Source organism: Phoxinus phoxinus (genome assembly GCF_949152265.1).
Source record: "Phoxinus phoxinus genome assembly, chromosome: 4".
In the NCBI taxonomy this organism is placed as follows: Eukaryota; Metazoa; Chordata; class Actinopteri; order Cypriniformes; family Leuciscidae; genus Phoxinus; species Phoxinus phoxinus.
In genome coordinates, this window is record NC_136879.1 from 1,734,272 (window position 1) to 1,754,965 (window position 20,694).

Here is a 20,694-nt window from a genome sequence, read left to right on the forward strand (position 1 = left end):
ACTAGTTTAATAAATTGCCTCACATCCACACTATTAATAAGAATATAATTCATGTTTACTGTTTTTTCCTACTATTATATCTAGGGAGTTGAAACTCATACAAATCCTCACATTTATCTATCCAAAAATTATGTCAAAATCATTGTTTGTAGATGTTTTCTAGCTTTGATGTAACTTCACACATTCATGCACCGGTGTCAGCCATGCAAGGCGGGGAGCAGCTGGGGTTAGGTGTCTTGCTCATGGACACTTGGTTCAGTGGAACCGGGGATTAAACCACCAACCTTCCGATTTGTAGACAACCTACATGAGCCACTGCTGCCCCAGTGTAAACTGTAAAATTCAGCTGTAAACTACAGTTTTGTGTATCTAATTGATTTCTCTACCTCTCTGTTCCAGCTTGAGAAGTTGTATGCCCTTGGCATGAAGCCCCTGCTGCTAATTGCCCATCCTCCTAAGGTGGTGGCAGGGACGTCCCATACAAAAACAAAACTAATGCTACCAATGCATGCCCACCTTAACACACCTGCAAAGAAATGTCTTGATAATGTGGATGCCATCTATAAATTGATGGTTGAAGGTGAGATTGCATTTATTTAACCTTGAAATGCATACGCATGCATGTATTCACTATCCGTTGTACAATTGTTGGTGTTGTCCTGTACATTTCCAAACAGCAAAGACTACAAATTCTGATCTGGCTGTAGCCTAGCTGCTACCTAGAGTCATTTTAAAGAGCTGGTATTGCGGAAAATAAGAACAAAAATTGCTTTGGGATGATGGCAGAGGTCACCGGTGCTTTAAAATACCTCACTTCTATCTCTTTGGTAGTTTTAAGTTATTGGAACTTTTGAAATCCGCAGCTAAAGTGGGAGCGCTGTTGAGGCGGAACGTTTTAATGAGTCACACTCATTGTCAAATCAAATATGCTGGATCCTTCAGCACAAGACCACCAGCAGACTTATGTAATCACAGTTTGCTTTTCATCCAGATGACAAGCAAAGCAGGACACTGGAAGTGTGCTAAATCTAAATTAGTGACCTCCAGCTAAATCCAATCAATAAATGATTGTTGCAAAATGCATTGTTTTGACTGGGCCTAAACAATCAGCTGGGAAGCTAGCGCAAATGGCAAACAGGACTTCCTGTGGTTCCTCATAAAATAAAAGCCCGTATTCATAAAACATCTTAATGCAAAGAGTAGCTCCTAGTGACAAAATTCTAAGAAAATTCTTAGAAATGTGGGCGTTTACAGACGAAAGTGGCAGAAAGACGAAGAGGGAGAAGAAATGTGTTGCAGACAATGGATAGTGAGTTAGCCTATAAGACGCTATAGATTAGATAATGCAGAGATCATGTTTAGTGACTGATCTTATTAAAGACACGCTAACATCTCCGTCACAGCGCAGAAATGCTATAGCGCCAGATTACGCATGTAATTTCAATGTGAAGGCTTAGAATAGACCCTTTACATAAAGATGTTTTCCTTCTTGGACAACCAACCAATCACAGTTTTCAAAAGAGTGTGTCACACATAGCAACGGGGTCAGCCCCCCTCCTCACTAAGATAAAAGTTTTTTTTTTTCCTTGCTCAAGAGTTGCTCTCAGAATCACTCTTAACCTAAGACTCCTATGTAAAAGTTTTTAAAGGACAAGTTCGGTATTTTAAAGCCCTGTTTACAGATCGTATCTGATGAAATAGAACGGTTAAGATTAAAATTTGGACACATTGGAAGATTCCTTCCTAAAAACACATTAAACTTTTGTTTACAAAGACGTGAAACTCACCGAGTGGTCAGGGGTGTTCACTGATATGTTCACTCAAAAATCGCTGAAAAAGATGCTTTCCAACAGGTTTTATCGTAGTTTTTGTCCAACTCCATTGAGTTGTATTGGATCCACGGTTTTACAACTAATGGTAAAACACCTGTTGGAATGCATCTTTTTCAGTGATTTTTGAGTGCGCATATCAGTGAACACCCCTGACCACTCGGTGAGTTTCACGTCTTTGTAAACGAAAGTTTAATGTGTTTTAGGAAAGAATGTAACAAACGAAATAAACCTAAAATTCTCGGGACAGGAGCATGTGTCCAAATTTTAATCTTAACCGTTCTATTTCATCAGATACGATCTGTAAACAGGGCTTTAAGTGTAAAATACCGAACTTGTCCTTTAAGCTAAATTAGGAGTTTTCTGAGAGGATTCTTAGAATCTTTATGAATACGGGCCCAGGACTCTGACTCTATAGTAATGTAGCAATCAGGTTACATTGCTGTCTCCATCTTTTTCCTCTCTGTTCTCTCTCTGTCATGCAGGTCTGTGTGTCTGAGCTACACACACACTTATAGCAGACATATATTAAAGGCTGATGGTGGCTTCGGCTGTATTCACACAAAATCCTCTTTCCAACAGGGTTCTGTGGAGGTGGGTTCATGTTTATTTGTGCTTTAGAATGTAACCGAAATGAAACAATCAGAAGACCTTTTATTTCTCTGATTCACTGCTTTGTTCTTGCTAACACTGCTCACTCTCTTTTGGAGCTCACTCAATCGCCGCTCTCTCTGCATGGGCCAACTTTGAATCATGTGTTTACAAACAGCAAGAGACAATCCTACTAATTTTGCGTGTTAATGTTAATATTTTTTTTTAGTAAGTAAATCTACTACTTGTGCCACTGCAAATAGAGATTGGATGTGCAAAAAAGTACCTAACGGCATGAAAGTCACTGAGACCACAACCGGTGTTGGGCAAGTTACTCAGGGAATTGTTACTCCTGTAAAAGTTATAATATTACTTTACTTATTACAGGGAATTAAAAGTTACTAGTTACATTACTCGTCATGTTACTATATTACTTTTACTGTCCCGCGCCCTCCCCTTTCTAAAAAGTGACAGATAACCTGTTTAGTCCGCTTATTTTAGAAATGAATCCACTTTACTTGAACAACAATAAATAACATTAGGAGTCAACAATCAGCCAAACATTACACATTGCTGCCTCTCCGACCAGGTGATGCCATACAGAGAAGCAATGTGCATATTTAAAAAATAATAAACAGTTTCTCCCAACATCGGTAACAGCTGTCTAATGCTATTTAACTAATAGCATATTGATAAGAGCAGGATGGAGTATGTTTTTTTTAAATAAAACATATAATGTTTCCCAACATCACTGGCTGAAATAAAAAATAAAGCAAGTCAACCCCGATTTTTGAACTAATGTTTTTTCTGCACATGTATTAATAAGAGCAGTATTCAGTGTTTTTACAGAAGATTCAACTTTGCTTATTGCCACTTTCCCGACGAGTGCATGCATCACTGGCAGTAGCATCCTACCGGTCAGCACCAGCGTTTGCATATTATATATTATATTTGTGTGTTCTCCATGTCCATTTATAGGTTGGACAAGACTCAACCCAGACCAACTACCTCAAGAAGAGGAGAACTTCATCCTCCATTTGGTGACGTGTGACTTAACCCCTACCACCCATATCCAGTCACCACAACAGGAAACACCAGCCACAGCATCACAAAACATGGCTCCATCCATCCAGGAACCAGCACACATGGCTGCATCCATCCAGGAACCAGCACACATGGCTGCATCCATCCAGGAACCAGCACACATGGCTGCATCCATCCAGGAACCAGCACACCTGCCTCCATCATTCCAGGAACCAGCACACCTGGCTCCATCCATCCAGGAACCAGCACACCTGGCTCCATCCATCCAGGAACCAGCACACATGGCTCCATCCATCCAGGAACCAGCACACCTGGCTCCATCCATCCAGGAACCAGCACACCTGGCTCCATACATCCAGGAACCAGCACACCTGGCTCCATCCATCCAGGAACCAGCACACCTGGCTCCATCCATCCAGGAACCAGCACACCTGGCTCCATACATCCAGGAACCAGCACACCTGGCTCCATCCATCCAGGAACCAGCACACCTGGCTCCATCCATCCAGGAACCAGCACACATGGCTGCATCCATCCAGGAACCAGCACACCTACCTCCATCCATCCAGGAACCAGCACACCTACCTCCATCCATCCAGGAACCAGCACACCTGGCTCCATCCATCCAGGAACCAGCACACCTGGCTTCATCCATCCAGGAACCAGCACACCTGGCTCCATCCATCCAGGAACCAGCACACATGGCTCCATCCATCCAGGAACCAGCACACATGGCTCCATCCATCCAGGAACCAGCACACCTGGCTCCATCCATCCAGGAACCAGCACACCTGGCTCCATCCATCCAGGAACCAGCACACCTGGCTCTTTCCAGCCACACACCATCACACCTGGTCCCAGCTGTGCAGCCACCACTGCTGGGTCCACGGCAACGTAAAAGACCACAAAAAATTAAAGGTGTGTTTTAGTCTATGCACGGCATGTATTGTACAGACATTTTACCCCCGCATAATTGTCATTAAGTGAATGTGATTTTTGTAAACCCTCTAAACATTATTGATTTATTATGGATCTGATTCAGGATTGCAATTATACTGTATGCCTAGGTGCTATATTATTTTATAATTTTTTCTATAAATAGTAATTGAATTGATGGTTGTCTACACATCCCTATAATTAGAGAGCTGCAAAGTTAAAGTCCGAGTGTAAAGAATACCAGTGTAAAATATGTCTGCCATGTGGCAAGCGATGTAAAATGTAAACAGTCCATTAGGAGACACAACATAAAGAAGGGATGGCAAAGAAACAAAGATTTTGAATAGAACCATGCAGCCTTTGATACTCCTGTGGTTCTCAAATCTCACTAGGAGGAGTTAATAGGCTCCTTGCACGTAACTACTTCCTTACCGGAAATGCGGCCTCGTCTTTTCCGGTGTAAACATGACGCTGTTCTACACTAGATGTTTACAAGAGTTGCCGAAACTTACAATAACGGACGTACATCGCCTTTGTAAGTTCTCCTCCAAATCACCTACCAGCAAATTAGAGAAGGGCTTTAAAATGTATGCCTCTTCATATATCCACGGATATGAAGGTAAGTCTATATATCTCAAACTTTATGGCTTACGTTAGTTTGCTAGCTTACATTAGGCTAATAAACAATCCCGGTCTGACAGAATATGCGTGTTATAATGTTGTACTGTTTTCTAGTATTAGGCGGAAAATGTCTACGTTGTGTCTGTACGCCTTCATGCATGTATCTAACTTCTTATTGTGTTAATATGTGATTGGCATTAGTGTCAAACAAAGACAGGGCCACAAGTGAAGTCGCTGTAAAGGCTTTCTGCTTCAGATCCATGAAGAAGCACGAAAAACCTCATTGTGTAAATGTAGGGCTGCACTTGTAATTTGTGTCAGAGTTCCGAGTTCAGCAGTTCCAAAAGGTTCGAGTTCAAGTTGTGTGTTGTGCTTAACATGGTCATGTTACATTTTGACCTTCGTTATCGCTTTGTATGTGCTCAACTTCCAAAAACTGCTCAAGCTGTTCACTGTTGCTGCCTTGCATGTGCTTAACTTTTCCAAAAGCTACTCAAGTTGTTCAAGTCTCTGTTACTGCTTTCTGTGCGTTTTATTGTGGTGTTTGAATGGGATTGTGTTTACAGTGTGCAGCTTTGGATGCCAAAATATAATTATTTATGACTTAATATAATGCCATAGCCTACTTGCTGCACACCACTTCTCATAATTCCATTTAAAGACATCTATTTCTGTGTTAAAGGTTGCATCAAAATCCCTTTTTTCTGGCCCAAAAGAAGGGATTTTCTAAAAAAAATCTATATTATGTAAATATATAATATTATATTTTATATATATATATATATATAGAAAACATAAATTATCAAATTCATCTAATCTTTCCAAACGATCCGCTAGCAGCCTAGGCTCCGAGATCTGTACACAAAAACACTTATCAACAAGTGTTCAACTTCACCACCCACTCAAAAGCAAAACAAAGTGTTCCAACCAATAACCAACGAGATGCACATTTAGGAGAGTTTCAATTGCACGGAAGGGAGGGGGTGGGAGTAGCGAGCTAGCTCTCTGTTTTATTTGAACATCAACAGAGTGACGTAGCAATTGATGAATGTGATGATTTATTTTTGGGCCAGAAATCGGTGATACAACCTTTTAAGAAGGATACATTCATGCCAACAGTTCACAAGTCCAACATGACCATATAGAGTAATTACGACTAATCTATCAACAGATGGTCCTCAGGGACACAGATCCTGTAATTATGGTGCGGTGCAGATGCTCATGTGTGGCGGGGACAGCTCTATGCAACCACACAGTTGCCCTATTATTCCAGACAGCGCACTTCTCCCAGCTGGGTGTGCCAGTGGTTCCTCCTGTACACAGCTGTACAGAATCTGAGCAACAATGGCACAAACCCCGAACAGCAGTAAGTTTCATATCAAAGCATGGTTCATATGGGATAGTTTGCATAGATGTATGTCATGCAATAGTATGTACCAGTAGCTGCAAAATAGAACCTCTGTTTAATAAATTCTCAAAATTATGAGTGTATTTTAACATGTATTTTATCACAATTTCACAGGGTGTAAAACCAGGTCCAGTTGGGAAGATGGTGGTTGTTAAGCCTGTGCAGGGTCGGATGGGTAAAGGAGGATTACGGTAAATAAATATTAACTTAACAATTATTTTCATGAGTTGTTTCCCCCATTGTTATGTCAAATTAAGTACCTCTTTATGATATTTTTTATTAAAAGGAGCACCCTCTACAGAGGAATGACTGGCCCTCTTCCTGACCTGTCGGTACTTCATGTGGCAGAGGTGTACAGCGGCCTAGATCCACTGGATATGCCCCTGGTGACAACAATGGGGATGAGCATTGACAAGCCCCTTGTGGATTCTGAATTTGGACTGGTACAGAGGGGTAGTGTGATCTCCTATCAACAGCCGAAACTTCTGACACAATGCACAGAGCTACATAAGAATGCCCCGGGTCCTCCATGTCTTCCCCTTATTACTCATCAGCTGTCACCAACAGAATGTGTGTGGGTATGCACAGAGGAAGAACATTTACATATACAAAGTTTGCAGCTATCTATTGAGATGGCTCACAAAATTGAATTGTCGACACGGGGTCAGAGCAAAGATCCAGAGTGGCATGTGCTACGGCGAATGAGGATAACCTCCTCAAGGTTTAGGGAAGTTTCCCATGTTAGAGGTTACAGTAGTGCTGAGCATCTTGCAGAGCGAATTATCAGGGGCACCAGACAAACTGCGGAAATGAGGAGAGGTTCAGAAATGGAGTTTCAGGCAGCAAAAGAATATGCCCAGTACAACAATGTCAATTACTCCCCTTGTGGACTTGTGGTTCACCCACAGGCTCCATGGCTAGGGGCCTCACCGGATGGCCTTGTTTATGATCCCAATGCAACACCTGCTTACGGTTTGGTTGAAATTAAATGTCCAAATGCTAAAAGTTACATTGACTGCAAGTACTTGCACATGTCAAATGGTGCTTTTAAACTAAAGAAAAGCCATGCCTATTTTTGGCAAATACAAGGCCAGCTTTTAATTACTGGACTTCAGTGGTGTGACCTTTTTGTCTGGGCAGACGAAGATTTCTTTGTGCAGCGACTGCACTCAGACAAAGAAGTTCAAGAAACAATCAGGCAGAAGTGTGATAATTTCTACTTCAGCATTTACATGCCAAAGTATCTCTCAATAAGACGCTCACAACTGATTGGCTGGTAAAGAAATCATAATCTGATTCATTATGTATTTTATTAGGACTATGAATTTGACTTCTCATTTACGTTACATTTTCCACTCGTACCTACATTGTATATATTTCGCCTGGAACTGATTGATAAATGATGTGATCTGGGATAAAATGTGTCTTCAAGCTTGTTGCTTTAAAAAACAACAACAAAAAAACAGTTGAATAAGTAATGTCAGATTTATTCATGGACTTTATACAATATGGCATCATTTTACAATAAAAATCATTGTTTATAATGTTGTGTGAGATCACATCTGTTGTCACTGTATGAGAATTTATTCAGAGATAAATAATGATTAATACATTTAAAAGTTGTAGGTTTCTGTAATGTAAACTTGTCAGCACTACTTGGCCCATGCTGTGACAAGATGTTTATTTTGATAATTGCTAAGCAGGCAAGCAACGGCAAAAATTTCATTAATGCTTCCAGCAATTGACAAAGGAATAACCGAATCAAAAAGTTTATTCTCTTTTACCCTTCGGATGACTCGCTCAACGTGCACTCTTACACGAGCAATTTTCTGTGTTTGGAGGACACTGGATGCTGGCATCTGGCTTTTTTTGTTGAGAAAAGGTGGACAGTACACTTTACACTTCACACAGTCAGTGATCAGGAAACCTTTATCAACCATCACGGCCATGTCATCAGTTAAAAGGTCAGCCAACCCTGACCGCCTAAAGAGTTCTTTATCACTTATTGACCCCTCATAGAGTGAAGAGATGAAGGTCACTGGACCATGAGGGGCGATCCCGATAAGTCCTTTCATTGTACAGTGAGATTTGTACTTAGAAAACATCTCACTTTGGAGGAGAGGCGAGGATGGCGTCTGGCACTTGAGCTCTGTACAGTCAACTATTATCTGAGTATCGGAGAAGTCTTTGAAATCATCAGGAAGGTGAGCTTTAACGTCTTCAGGCTCAATCCAGATAGCCACCGAGCCCAAGAGTGTGTACAGGTAGTTGGTCCACGTACAGATAATGCGGCTTACAGTAGAGATGTGAATGCTGAAACGGTTTGCCAAGTCCTGCTCCTTTAAACCAACGGACAAGTACATTAGGAAAAGGAGTAGCTCATCGATGGGTTGCAATGATTGTCTCTGGGGAGAAAACACACACACACACACAAACATCATTAAACCTAATGTAACCTCTCTAGTCTAATAGATAAAAGGATGTGCAATTATCATTACTGCTGTTGGTCTATAATTTAAAATACAATAGCAATAATACTCTACATGTTACTGGAAATTTAAAATGTGGGACTGTGACTGCAATAGGCTACTCAGGCACCTTATTTATTGATTTATACCTAGGGTGACCATATTCTGAGAATCCACATGAGAGGACACCCTCCCCAGCATGGGCATGACTAACGACCCCCCTCCCCCCTCCCTAAATACTAAATCTAATATCAGAATGTTGAGGTAAATGCAGTCAGATGTCATTTTCATCTCTCACATTAATGTGAAGGTTTGCTTTGAAAAAACACCATAATAAATAAAATAAACTAAAGAATATTTATATTTGCAGAAACATATTATGAATTATTAATGATTATCATTAATGACAACTTCAACAACATTAATGACAATATTATTATCAATGACAACTGCAAAAACCAACCGTGTGTGTGGGACGGACAGATGTTACTGCTTCATTCAATTTTTCTGCAGCTTTGGCCCTCGACGCACGAACCATTTTATGCACCGATGGTTCAACCAATCTCCAAAACAGCATAAGGTTATGATAACTGGGAAATCTATGGGAACAGAAAGAGTACACAACGTTACAATATGGTCACGTATGGTCCAAGTTACTACGGTCAGGGGTATCTTGTTCGCATCTTACCGTGTATAGAATCGAATGTCGTCGTCAGAGTGGGCGAATCTTTGTAATCCAAATTTACAGCTAATTTTCAGCTCCTGTATCTCTTTCTTTAATGAGTAATTTTCTTCTTTTAATTTCGTGTTTTCGTCGACTGCCGAGTCCATGAAAGCGGGTTCTGGGACAGATGAATAGTCATGATCAGCAGCAGGAGTGCAGTCCATATGTTGCCCATCTTCTACTGATGCCAGCTCAGGCTGAAGTTTGTTTACTCTGTCCCAAACGCTCAGTCTTGGTGATGGGATGGAGTAATCATTCCACTGGAACAATACCGGGACAGCTCCTTTCTTTAGTTGCCTTTTCCCCTCCGGTGTTTTCGGCTGAATTATCTCCTCCGGTGTGAAGTGCAAACTACAGACTTTGCTGTGCCCTGTGACAATGAACTCATCACGACGAATATTCACCAGCCACCGCTTTCTGAGTTCAACATCGCTGGGAAATCCGTGGTAACTTAAAACGCCGTTGAATTTAGATGATGACGTGCATGTGGGAACACAACAATGTTCATGATATTTTCTTTGTTGCCTTTGGAAAAAAATGAGCCTTATCTTTTTTAAGGCTCATTTTCCGCTGTTTACGCCGCCGCCATATTTCGCCAAACAGGAAGAGAGCGGGCCGTATTTACCCATTGCGGATATGACGTCAGGTTGCTATGTGCAAGGAGCCCATTGTGCTAAAGACAAACAGTGAAAAAAAGCATAAATGTGTGCATTGTGAATTGATTCCTGCTCAAAAAATACCACACATATTGTGGACATTGGTGCAAATAATATATTCCTTACAATTACAGATTGCCCCCACAATCGGCTTGAAATGTTCCCAGTCCGTGAAATAATAAAGACAAGGAACAGAAAGGTAGGACAATGACTAACTGGATAACAGTGTTTCCTCTCAATTAGTTAAATAATGCTATTGGCTATTGTCATTTCAAAACCTTAACCAAGTTAAATTTCACTTAAAATGCAGCAACAAATGTGTGATTATAAAAACAATGGTTTTATCGCTTTTATTATTAATCCCCCCAAAAAAACAATTATTACCCCTAAAGACACCCACGTCAAGACAAGTCACCTTTTTATATAGCGCTTTTTACAATACAGATTGTATGAAAGCAGCTTCACAGTGATAACATGACCCACCCCCCTCCACCCTAAAATACAAAATACAAAAAAAACACTGGATGACATTTCTAAAACTGTTGGATAACTTGTTTTGCAGTTACTTAAAGCTGCAGTCCGGCACTTTTTTGGGTTTAAAAATATAAAAAAAGACATTTTTGAAAAAAAACGTAACCAGCCAGTGTTCAAAATGATCTGCTTGCCTTGCCTCGATTCAAAACGGTAAGCTTGTAATAATGATTTTAATTCCAGTGGTACTGGTGGATTTCCGCGGGAATTTCGAGCATGTCTTTGGGTCATTACGTCACTTCTGTACACAGAGAGAAGGAGTCCCCGGCTAGCGTGTGTGGATGATGGAGGTGGAGATTTAGCTTAGCACTTGGTATGGCGGATCCCGAAAGTTTAAAGCGACAATCACCAGTGACAACTGGAGATTCACCAGTTGTAAAACCCAAAGACTTAAAAATATATATATTTTTCACGTTTTGACGTGATATAAGCAATCGTTAGATTTAATCAGCATGATATAGCTACTGCAATGCTTCCCCCCACCCCCCGAATTTGGTCAGAACAAAAGTGAATGTTACTTACTTGTTCAGATGACATTTTCCGATGAAAATTCTAATGTTGACACTTTCAAAAAGTATACTCTGAGATTGCTGATGACAGTAACGTTACAGTATCCACAGCGACGCGGCAGCCATACATTGTGTTCATCCGCGCTGTTTCATGCCGATTTACTACCCACGCACAGTTAATAATTACGCGAATAACTGCAATTGCAGATTTCTAACAGAGATGGCGACAAAGAGGAAAAACGACGGACTGCAGCTTTAATGTTACCTTGACAAAATGCTGTTGTCTAAGTCACAACATTGAGCTGTATATGTAGGCATCCTGTAAATACCTTTAGCTTGAAGTGTCAGTCATGGATCTTATTTTATGACTCTTATTATAAATATGCAGTATATAAACTATGTCAACAAATAATATATTTTCACTCCTTGTTAAAGTACAATATTTAAATAACATACAGTAATACAATGTCTTTGTCTTCCTGCCACAGGGGAGGAAAGAACATCTTTATGACTGGCAGCCCTGCACAATGTGGTATGTTAAATAACTTTTGGTTATGTACGATTACATGCATTTTATTATTGGGCTCTTGGATCTCTCTGTACTGGCAGAGAGTGTACTCTGTACATCCCTGAGCAAGACACATAACCCCTAGTTGCTCCAGAGGTGTGCGACATTTGACATTTTTCAGGTCAACGTACATGGGCTGTTGTCTTTTGGCTTAGGTCAGGCTACACAACATTACCCATCTGAATTTTCCCAAGGATTTTTTTTTTATAAAGTACTTTTAATGACAACTTAGATTATGATGTGCATGCTTGAGTATTTATTATTCACTTTTGAGTTTCTGCTGCAAGTCTCTAGAAGAGGAATGCAGTGATTGGAGATGTTGATGGTATAGTCAGAGGAAACATCAGGGTTTCAGGGTTTGATGATTAGTACACTGCGAATGGATACATTTATTTGTGAGTCAGAGGATTTATTTTATTTTTCTACAACATTTTGACCTTTTAAGCTGCTCACCTCGTCCCCACTCAGGAACAACAGATTATTGATGCTCTGCAATACAAAGTATTGCAAAACAGTAAATGTTACATTCATGACAATCAATTCAATGTGTATTATACTAACTAATTCAATTCAATTCAATTCAAGTTTATTTGTATAGCGCTTTTCACAATACATATTGTTTCAAAGCAGCTTTACAGAAAATGCATTTCAAAAATATACACACAAAATACAGTTAGTTAATCATAAAATTTAGGGCATAACATATTGCCGGCGTTGGGTCGTCTCTTCACAAGCGTCGAGTCGTCTCATCACAGGCGTTGGGGCATCTGAAGTCTCCATGAGAGGCTGGATACATAACTGGAGCTGACGAACTCTATTTGAGTTATCTCGGGACAGGCGTCCCGAGATAACAACAAAAAAGGCAGATGGGAAATAATTAGCGTAGCTGCTGTTCATAATATGAATGCATTTGATCTGATTTAACTGTAGTATAAAAGGTATGAGATGCATCATGTGAATGCTTGGCTAAAGAGATGCGTCTTTAATCTAGTTTTAAACTGGGAGAGCGAGTCTGAGCCTCAGACAATATCAGGAAGGCTATTCCAGAGTTTAGGAGCTAGATGTGAAAACGCCCTCCCTCCTTTAGTGGACTTAGATATCCTAGGTACGACCAGAAGCCTCGAATTTAGCGATCTTAAAGAGCGCGATGGATTATATGGCGATAGAAGATCTCTTAAATACACAGGAGCTAAACCATTTAGGGCTTTATAGGTCAGTAACAATACTTTGTAGTTGATACGGAACTTAATAGGTAACCAGTGTAGAGATGATAAAATTGGTGTTATATGATCATATTTTCTTGACCTAGTAAGAACTCTAGCGGCTGCAATTCTCCTTCAACTTCCCTCTCTTTATTTTAGGGCTGTTTTCGACTAAGGATTTTCATAGTCGAATCTGATTCGTTAGATTTTGCCGTAGTCGACTGATAGTCGAACTTTTTTTTTTTTTTTTTTTTTTTTAGATAGCAGCTAGATTTTTTTCCATTTCAAACAAAAGAGCTAAAAAAAAACTACAATAAAAACGTGGTGTGTAACAAATACCTTTTATTCATTTAAAGCCAGATGAACGAAACATATCACACTTATGCTATATTAAACATCAGAAAAGTTAACATAAAATATGAACAAATTGGCTTCAAAAACAACAACGTGCCAAAACATGCCTTTATCTAAATAAAGAAAAGAAATAAATCAATAAAATTAAACTTAGCGCAACAGCCTGGCACTAGCCCAAAATGTAATAAACATTTTTCAAAATACAATAAGCCTGCCTGAATAAATAAAAACAATTACACAACAACGAAAATAAACAAAGGCCGCCTAATATTAGTTTATAATCGAATGGGCTTCAGAAAGTGCAAATGCAGCAACAAAAAAAAAAAAAAAAAAAAGGAAAGACGCTTCGCGCGCAGCCTTCAGCTTAAGTTCACATTGTCCGAAAAGAAAAAGAAAAAAATTCACTTCTTCACTTCTTCACATATTAAAAGTGTTCTACTGCACCTGTGGTTGTCTGATTCTTCTGAAGTTGAGTGCAAGGAAAACCAGCTTGTTCACGTTGGTCGGGAAAAGGGCGCTCCTTGATTTATTGGCAATGAAACCCGCCTTCGAAAAAATCCTCTCTGATGGCGTGGAAGTGGAGGGGATGCTGTGAAATCTCTTAGCAACTCTTGACAACTTTGGATATCTATCCTCGTTTTTCTTCCACCATTCCAGGGGGCCTCCGTTGCATTTAGTGAAGTCCTTCAAATAGACCTTCATCTCGCTTGTCTCATCCTGTTCCTCCTCATCTTCATCACTGGCCAGCAGCATAGCCATTACAGCGTCCTGTTTTGGGGCAGTAGGCCCAGGATCCACCGTGTCACTTTCCTCCTGGCAAGATCTGTCAGTTAGACTTTCAGCTAATTCTGCCACCACTGAATATGCCTCATCTCTTTGGTCATCGGAGAGAAAGGCGAGCTTCTTGAAGCGCGGGTCAAGCACCGCCGCACTGATGTAAACACTTATTTCCAGTCCTGGCCCTCTAAGCTCCCATCGCCTGTCCATCTCCTCGGACAGCGTAGTCTTGATGATCTTTGTGGTTCGACTGTCGTCCTCATGCACCACCAAATGTCTTTTTTTATATATTCATAAGCATGGGGACAGTGGCAGACAGGGATGCATTATTTTCTTGGGACAAAAGCTCTGTCAGAGTGATCATCGGTTTAAGAACAGCGACAATGTCCTCTGCCGTGCGCCACTGTGATGTGGAGCTCCAGGTCACGATCGGACCGTTTGCTCACACTCTCATCTGTGAGCACGGCTGAAACTGACCCCTTCTGTTCTATCAAGCGATCGAGCATCAAATAAACAGAGTTCCAACGGGTAACAACATCCTGCACCAGTTTATGCTGGGGCACATTCTGTTGTTTCTGTTGATCTTGTAGTGCTGAGGTGGCCTTTGCGCTTTTTTTAAAATGAGAAACCAAGCGCCTTGCTGCAGCAACGGTGCGGCAAATGGGGTCCTGCTTCAGAGCGCTGTTTATGCAGAGTTGTAATGTGTGGCCCGCGCAGCGCACTCCTTTCATCTTTCCCCAGGGGGGCTGCTGGGCCAACTGGTTGGTGCACGCAACCATGTTTGCTGCGTTATCATGAACCACAGAAACGATCTTGCTACTTGGAATGTCCCACTCACAAATGATCTCCGTCAGTTCTCGTGCAATGTGATCAGCTGTGTGACTGTCCTCCATTTTTTTTGTTTCTAAAACGAAACTCTCCAGTCGCCAGTCTCCGGTGATGAAATGTGCCGTGACTGTGAGATAAGCCTCCATCTGAAGTGAGGTCCAGATATCAGTTGTGAAACTGACAGCTTCACAGTCCTGTATAGCCATGTAAATGTCTGTCCGTATCGATATATATTTTGTGTGCACGACATCCATCACTGTAGCTCTTGTAGGGACGGTGTAGCCTGGCTCAAGTGTGCGCACGAGTTCTTTAAATCCCGCACCCTCCACAATGCGCACAGGCCTCATATCAAGTGCCACAAACTCCGCAATCTTTTCAGTAATTTCCTTTTTTCTCTTCTCTGAAAGTGGTGGTCTCAAATCAATTTTTTTTTGCGTTAATCTCGGTGCCGCCGCTGATGCAGACGCGCTGCTTGATCTGTCGTCATGACAATGCGGGTGTAACTGTCGGAAAAATTATAATAATAATATGATTAAATAATAATAATAATAATTATAATAATATAGGGTTTATGTCTGTATTGACAAAAGAGTGGTAGAACTGTTTGTTTGTTTTTTGTTTGTAAAGTTAACAAGCCTTACCCGTTTCAAATGATACGCCATGTTGGTTGTCGTCGTGTGATATGAAAGAAGCTGCTGACACAACTTGCACTTAACTTTTTTTGGGTCATCTGTAACCTTCTCAAAATACTCCCACACTTTTGATGTTTTTTTCGAAGCCATTGTGAGCTTATAAATCCGTAAATTATTACAAATGCGGTCTGAACGTTAGAGGTTTGTATTGTGCTGCTGCTCATTGGTTAAATAACACTTCCCTACTATTCGACTATGAGGTTCATAGTCGAATCAGACCTCTCCGAATCGAATCGTCGAATCCTCGACTATTAGAAGTCAGCCCTACTTTATTTATTTGTTTTTCTCAGTGGAAAGACCTGGCCTCCATCCTGGCAGCCAGCCTGATTCCCATGCAGCTAGCCTGCAAATATGCAACATATATTGCAAACATACATTTTTTCCTTGTTCTTGTTAAGTGTTTTTTTTTTTTTGTCCACTTGTATTGTTCCATAACATTGTCATGTTGCATCAGCTAAACAGTTTGCAATGTAATTTGAACTTTAATATTCTTCATGGTTTTTATTCAAGCTTGTTGCATAACTATCTGTTTGGATTCAATAAAGTTCAACAGTCAACAGACTTAACATTTCTTAAACTTGAAGGCCCCCTATATGGATTGTTTTGTTGCCAACAGACCATGGAAAAGTTAAATGTCCTTATTTGCATTACTTTGTTACTCATCTTGAAGCAGATTGTGTGTTGACAATGTAAAATAACTATTTAATTTTTTGATGGGAATGAAAATGTGCATTCACACACACACACACACACACACACACACACACACACACACACACACACACTTCAAATAAGGGAATTGAGATCATCTTAAATAAAATTGTTGTTTTTGGCACTACATTTGTTGTTCATTTGCCATTTCTGTTATTCACTTCACTGTCATGAACTATACCTAACAAAATAAATGAAGTGTATGTGACATTTTCAGATTTGTCTAATTAACTACTATTCTAATTAAACAATATACAAATGCCTAAAGCTCCTAAATTACACTTCCAATGTGTAATTACGGAGGTACGTTATGTAACTCCAGCCGAGTGTGAACATAATCCCGAAACGCGTGTATATGGGCCTACTTACTAAAATCGCCTTAATCACCTGTTTGCTTTTTTAAAGAAAAAAACATAAATTCAGTGTAATATATGCTTCGGCGGCAGTTAAACAATAAGATATTCTCATGATATGTGTTTCTATGAAAACCCTATTTTGCAAACCGGAAGAACTACCGTGATGCTGATTTGTTGTTTTCTAGCTCTGAAAATATCCAAAATAAACCAAAATCTTTACTTTTGCATATCACACAACACCTAAATACAGTGTAAGTACTATTTCGGCTGTACTAGATATTTAATATATTCAGTGCATACATCTTTTTACAACCCTATTCACAGCCTAACTTTCGCAAACAGAAAAAACTACAAATATGATACTAATTAGTATGAAGTGGCATGGCGCGGCTAGAGGGAATTGTAGTTTAAAAATATATGTCTCAATATATTGAAATTGGGTTTTGTAAATAATGATGCAAGAATGCACTGATGGGTTAAAGGGGATGGTATTTCACATTTGTGTAATACAATTTTAAATACCTTACTGTTAAATAGGTGAAAATCAAGTTTGACCATTTTTGACAGCAAAACCTCTTGGTGACTCTACCCATATGGGTATAGTCATATAGCTGAAGTCAACAGCTATTTATAACAGTTGGTTTCATGTCTGTAGCCCTTTCTGTTCCCGAATGACAAGCTTTCAAACATGCACCAAGGTCTAGGTTCAGAGGTCAATATTTCAAAGCAATAGCCATTTACAACCTTCAGACTGACATATGTTACTCTCCAGGTCGAGCACTTTCCAACCATATATTTGGTTTAGTCCTACAACAAAGTTTAAATTTTAACTTTTCATGGACAGCCTTGGCTCGGGCATAGTTTCAGTGAGGACTTTGAGGCCCCGACCTCAACTTTTATATATTTGTTAGAAATTTAGTATTATAACAATACTGCACATATGTATGTACCGCAGCCAAGCAAAAAACAGACTATTTGAGTGTTTTGGCTAGAGTCATAAACTTATGAGCATCAGCATTAATCTAAAAGATGCAATATGCCCTATGCACAGCTGCACTACTTCCTGAACTTCAGCAGGCTCCTTTGTTTCCTGTCTGACATTATTGGACAAACTGATTAATCCAGGTGTGTCTGACCGGCAACAATAATCAGACACACCTGGATTAATCAATTTGTCCAATAATGTCAGACAGGAAACAAAGGAGCCTGCTGAAGTTCAGGAAGTAGTGCAGCTGTGCATAGGGCATATTAGGTGTCCAAATAGTACTTTTTTTAAATGTCATTGGTGGATGATGTTTTCAGATCATTTACTTACGTAAAAATACTAATAATTTGCTGGACAAATACTCTGTTACACGTAAAAGTCAAAGTCAAAATAACCACTGATAATGTTACTTAAGTAAAATTATGAAAGTATAATCAGGAAAATGTAAAGTATTGAAAGTAAAAGTATTCTAAGCAGAAAGAAAAACATTGTAATATTATTATCATGATATTATTATTCCTCATGTGTTAATGTAAAAGCAGGATTTTATTTCATTTCATTTATTAGTTTATTTTACAGGGACAGTGCTCATTGATTAACAGTAAAATAACTGTAAATGAGCCAGAGTTAGCTCAACAGGCTAATTTTCATCTGTTGTCCCTGGCCAGTTATTAAAAGGCAACCTAAAATCAGAATATAAAAAACATCAAATGACTTTTACAGTCCACAAGCATCATAGAAAAGTAATAATAAAGCAAATACAACACACCACAATAAGTAACAAGCAACGTCAGCACACAATATAGCCTAAAACATAATGCGAGATTTCAAAGTCTGACACAAAACAATCTGCTAACAAGCAACAATTCTCAGTAGACAGTCAGTAGTCTAATGTGCACATATCTGATTATCAATTAGCCAGTTCTTAAGCTGACCAGTGAAAGACCGATAAGTGTCTTTTTCTCTTATCATCCTTGGCAATAGATTCCACTGTTTAGTTGCGGTTACAGAGAACGCTGACTGACTAAAGGCACTTTTTCGAGTGGGAATGATACAGTCCCCTCTTGTGATTCCTCTGGTAACATGAGTGCCTGCTCTCTGTATAACAAATCTCTTCAGTGGCGGTGGGGCCGTACTATGCAATATCTTATAAACTAGACAAAGATTACTGTAAGTGATCAAGTTTTCCCAACTCAAAAGTCTATGGGTATTTAAGATTTGACATGTGTGAAAATTATTAGGTTTCTGAACTAAAACTTTAAGAGTACGTTTATAAAGACTTTCAAGTGACCTCATTGTAGACTTGTTAGCTTGTGCACAGCTTGTCAAACAATATGTAAAATGCGGGATAATCATGGCATTCATATATATCATAACAGTTTCAAAGGTGAATGAATCCCTAACAAATCTAAAATTACTTAAATTAAATCTAACTCGTTTGTGCACAGCTTGTCAAACAATATGTAAAATGCGGGATAATCATGGCATTCATATATATCATAGCAGTTTCAAAGGTGAATGAATCCCTAACAAATCTAAAATTACTTAAATTAAATCTAACTCGTTTGCACATACTTTTGACATGAGTTCTAAAACAGAGATTCGAATCAATCCAAACACCCAGATATTTGTATTCAGTCACAACTTGCAAATTTTGACCTGATATCATTATGTCAGGGTCTGGAACACTACATGGTCGCTTTGAAAAGAACATGCTAACCGTTTTACCAACATTTAACGTTAGACGTGATCTGTCAAGCCATGCTGTGATATAATTCATTGCCCTGGTTAATTTTAAAGCAGCTTGCTGTTTTGTGCTGCTATGTACATAAATAACAGCATCATCAGCATATAATAAAATTTCTACATCGGGACAAACCAAAGGCAAATCATTAACATAGAGACTGAACAACAGTGGCCCAAGTATAGATCCTTGCGGAACACCAGTATTATTTATATAACAAGTGGATTTATGATTTTGGACCTTTACATAATTTGTTCGTCCCTTTAGATATGAATCAATCCACTTAATGGTATCATTAGAAAAATTAAAAGAAGCTAACTTGTTAACAAGTATTCCATGATGTACAGTGTCGAAGGCCTTTTTAAGGTCCAAGAAAATTGCTCCCACAATACCACCCGTATCCATCATGGATTTAATATTTTCCAAAAGGAAAAGGGTAGCAGTCTCTGTTGAATGGTGAGCTCTAAAACCAAATTGCATAGGATGCAGGCTAAAGTCACTGTTGTTCAAATAAAAAACTATTTTCTCTGAAACCCACTTTTCCATCACCTTAGATACAACAGGCAAAATACTGATAGGTCTATAGTTACTAATACTCTGGGGATCTCCTGCTTTGAAAATTGGTGACACAATAGCAGTTTTCCATGTATTTGGAAAAATCCCTTGAGATATTGAAAGGTTTATGATATTTGTAATAGATGGAGCTAAGCAGTCCTTTAACGACTTGAGCATTATAGAGTCCATTCTGTAGTAATCCTTAGCTTTGGTAGTCTTAAGTGTATTTATTATCCTTAATACCTCCTGCTCGGAGATGTTACTTAAACAGAACTGGGGTTTAAAAGTTTGGAACTGACGGTCCACTAAAATATTATCCTTTGTTTCAGTGAAATTTTGAGTAATCTCACCTACAGAGTCTACGAAGTATCTTTTAAAAGCTTCAGCAATTTCAAAGGGATCTTCAGATATTTTACCATGTAACTTTATCTGTAGTTGCTTTGATGATCCATTATTATTTACACCAATTAATTTCTTAATATGCTCCCAGATTTGTGTAGTGTTACCTCTTGACTCATGGATAATACTAATAAAAAAATTAGCTTTAGCCTTTCTTAATTCTCGAGTAACCCTATTACGTAACATTATAAACTTTTGTCTATCAA

General features: G+C 39.3%; 1 protein-coding gene and 1 long non-coding RNA gene across 2 annotated transcripts; both read left to right on the forward strand.

The window, feature by feature from the left end:
* The first annotated feature begins 5,242 nt into the window (after nucleotides 1-5,242).
* Nucleotides 5,243-7,935, forward strand: LOC306996539 (uncharacterized protein). The gene is made up of 4 exons (XM_079609132.1): nucleotides 5,243-5,314; nucleotides 6,193-6,387; nucleotides 6,544-6,620; nucleotides 6,716-7,935. Exons 1-4 carry the CDS (start codon nucleotides 5,282-5,284, stop codon nucleotides 7,707-7,709), a joined length of 1,299 nt encoding a protein of 432 aa, XP_079465258.1. The 5' UTR covers nucleotides 5,243-5,281; the 3' UTR covers nucleotides 7,710-7,935.
* Nucleotides 7,936-10,273: 2,338 nt separating this feature from the next.
* LOC306996540 lies at nucleotides 10,274-16,617 on the forward strand. Its single transcript, XR_013797114.1, has 3 exons — nucleotides 10,274-10,476; nucleotides 11,806-11,849; nucleotides 16,029-16,617. It is a non-coding gene; the product is annotated as an uncharacterized lncRNA (long non-coding RNA).
* Nucleotides 16,618-20,694: the final 4,077 nt, after the last annotated feature.

Bases quoted from the DNA above. Each gene is read 5' to 3' on its own strand.
- LOC306996539 (XM_079609132.1), top strand. From the start codon at position 5,282: ATGAAGAAGCACGAAAAACCTCATTGTGTAAAT. The intron at 6,388-6,543 runs GTAAGTTTCATA...ACAATTTCACAG, and splicing joins GGCACAAACCCCGAACAGCA to GGTGTAAAACCAGGTCCAGT. The intron at 6,621-6,715 runs GTAAATAAATAT...TTTTATTAAAAG, and splicing joins ATGGGTAAAGGAGGATTACG to GAGCACCCTCTACAGAGGAA.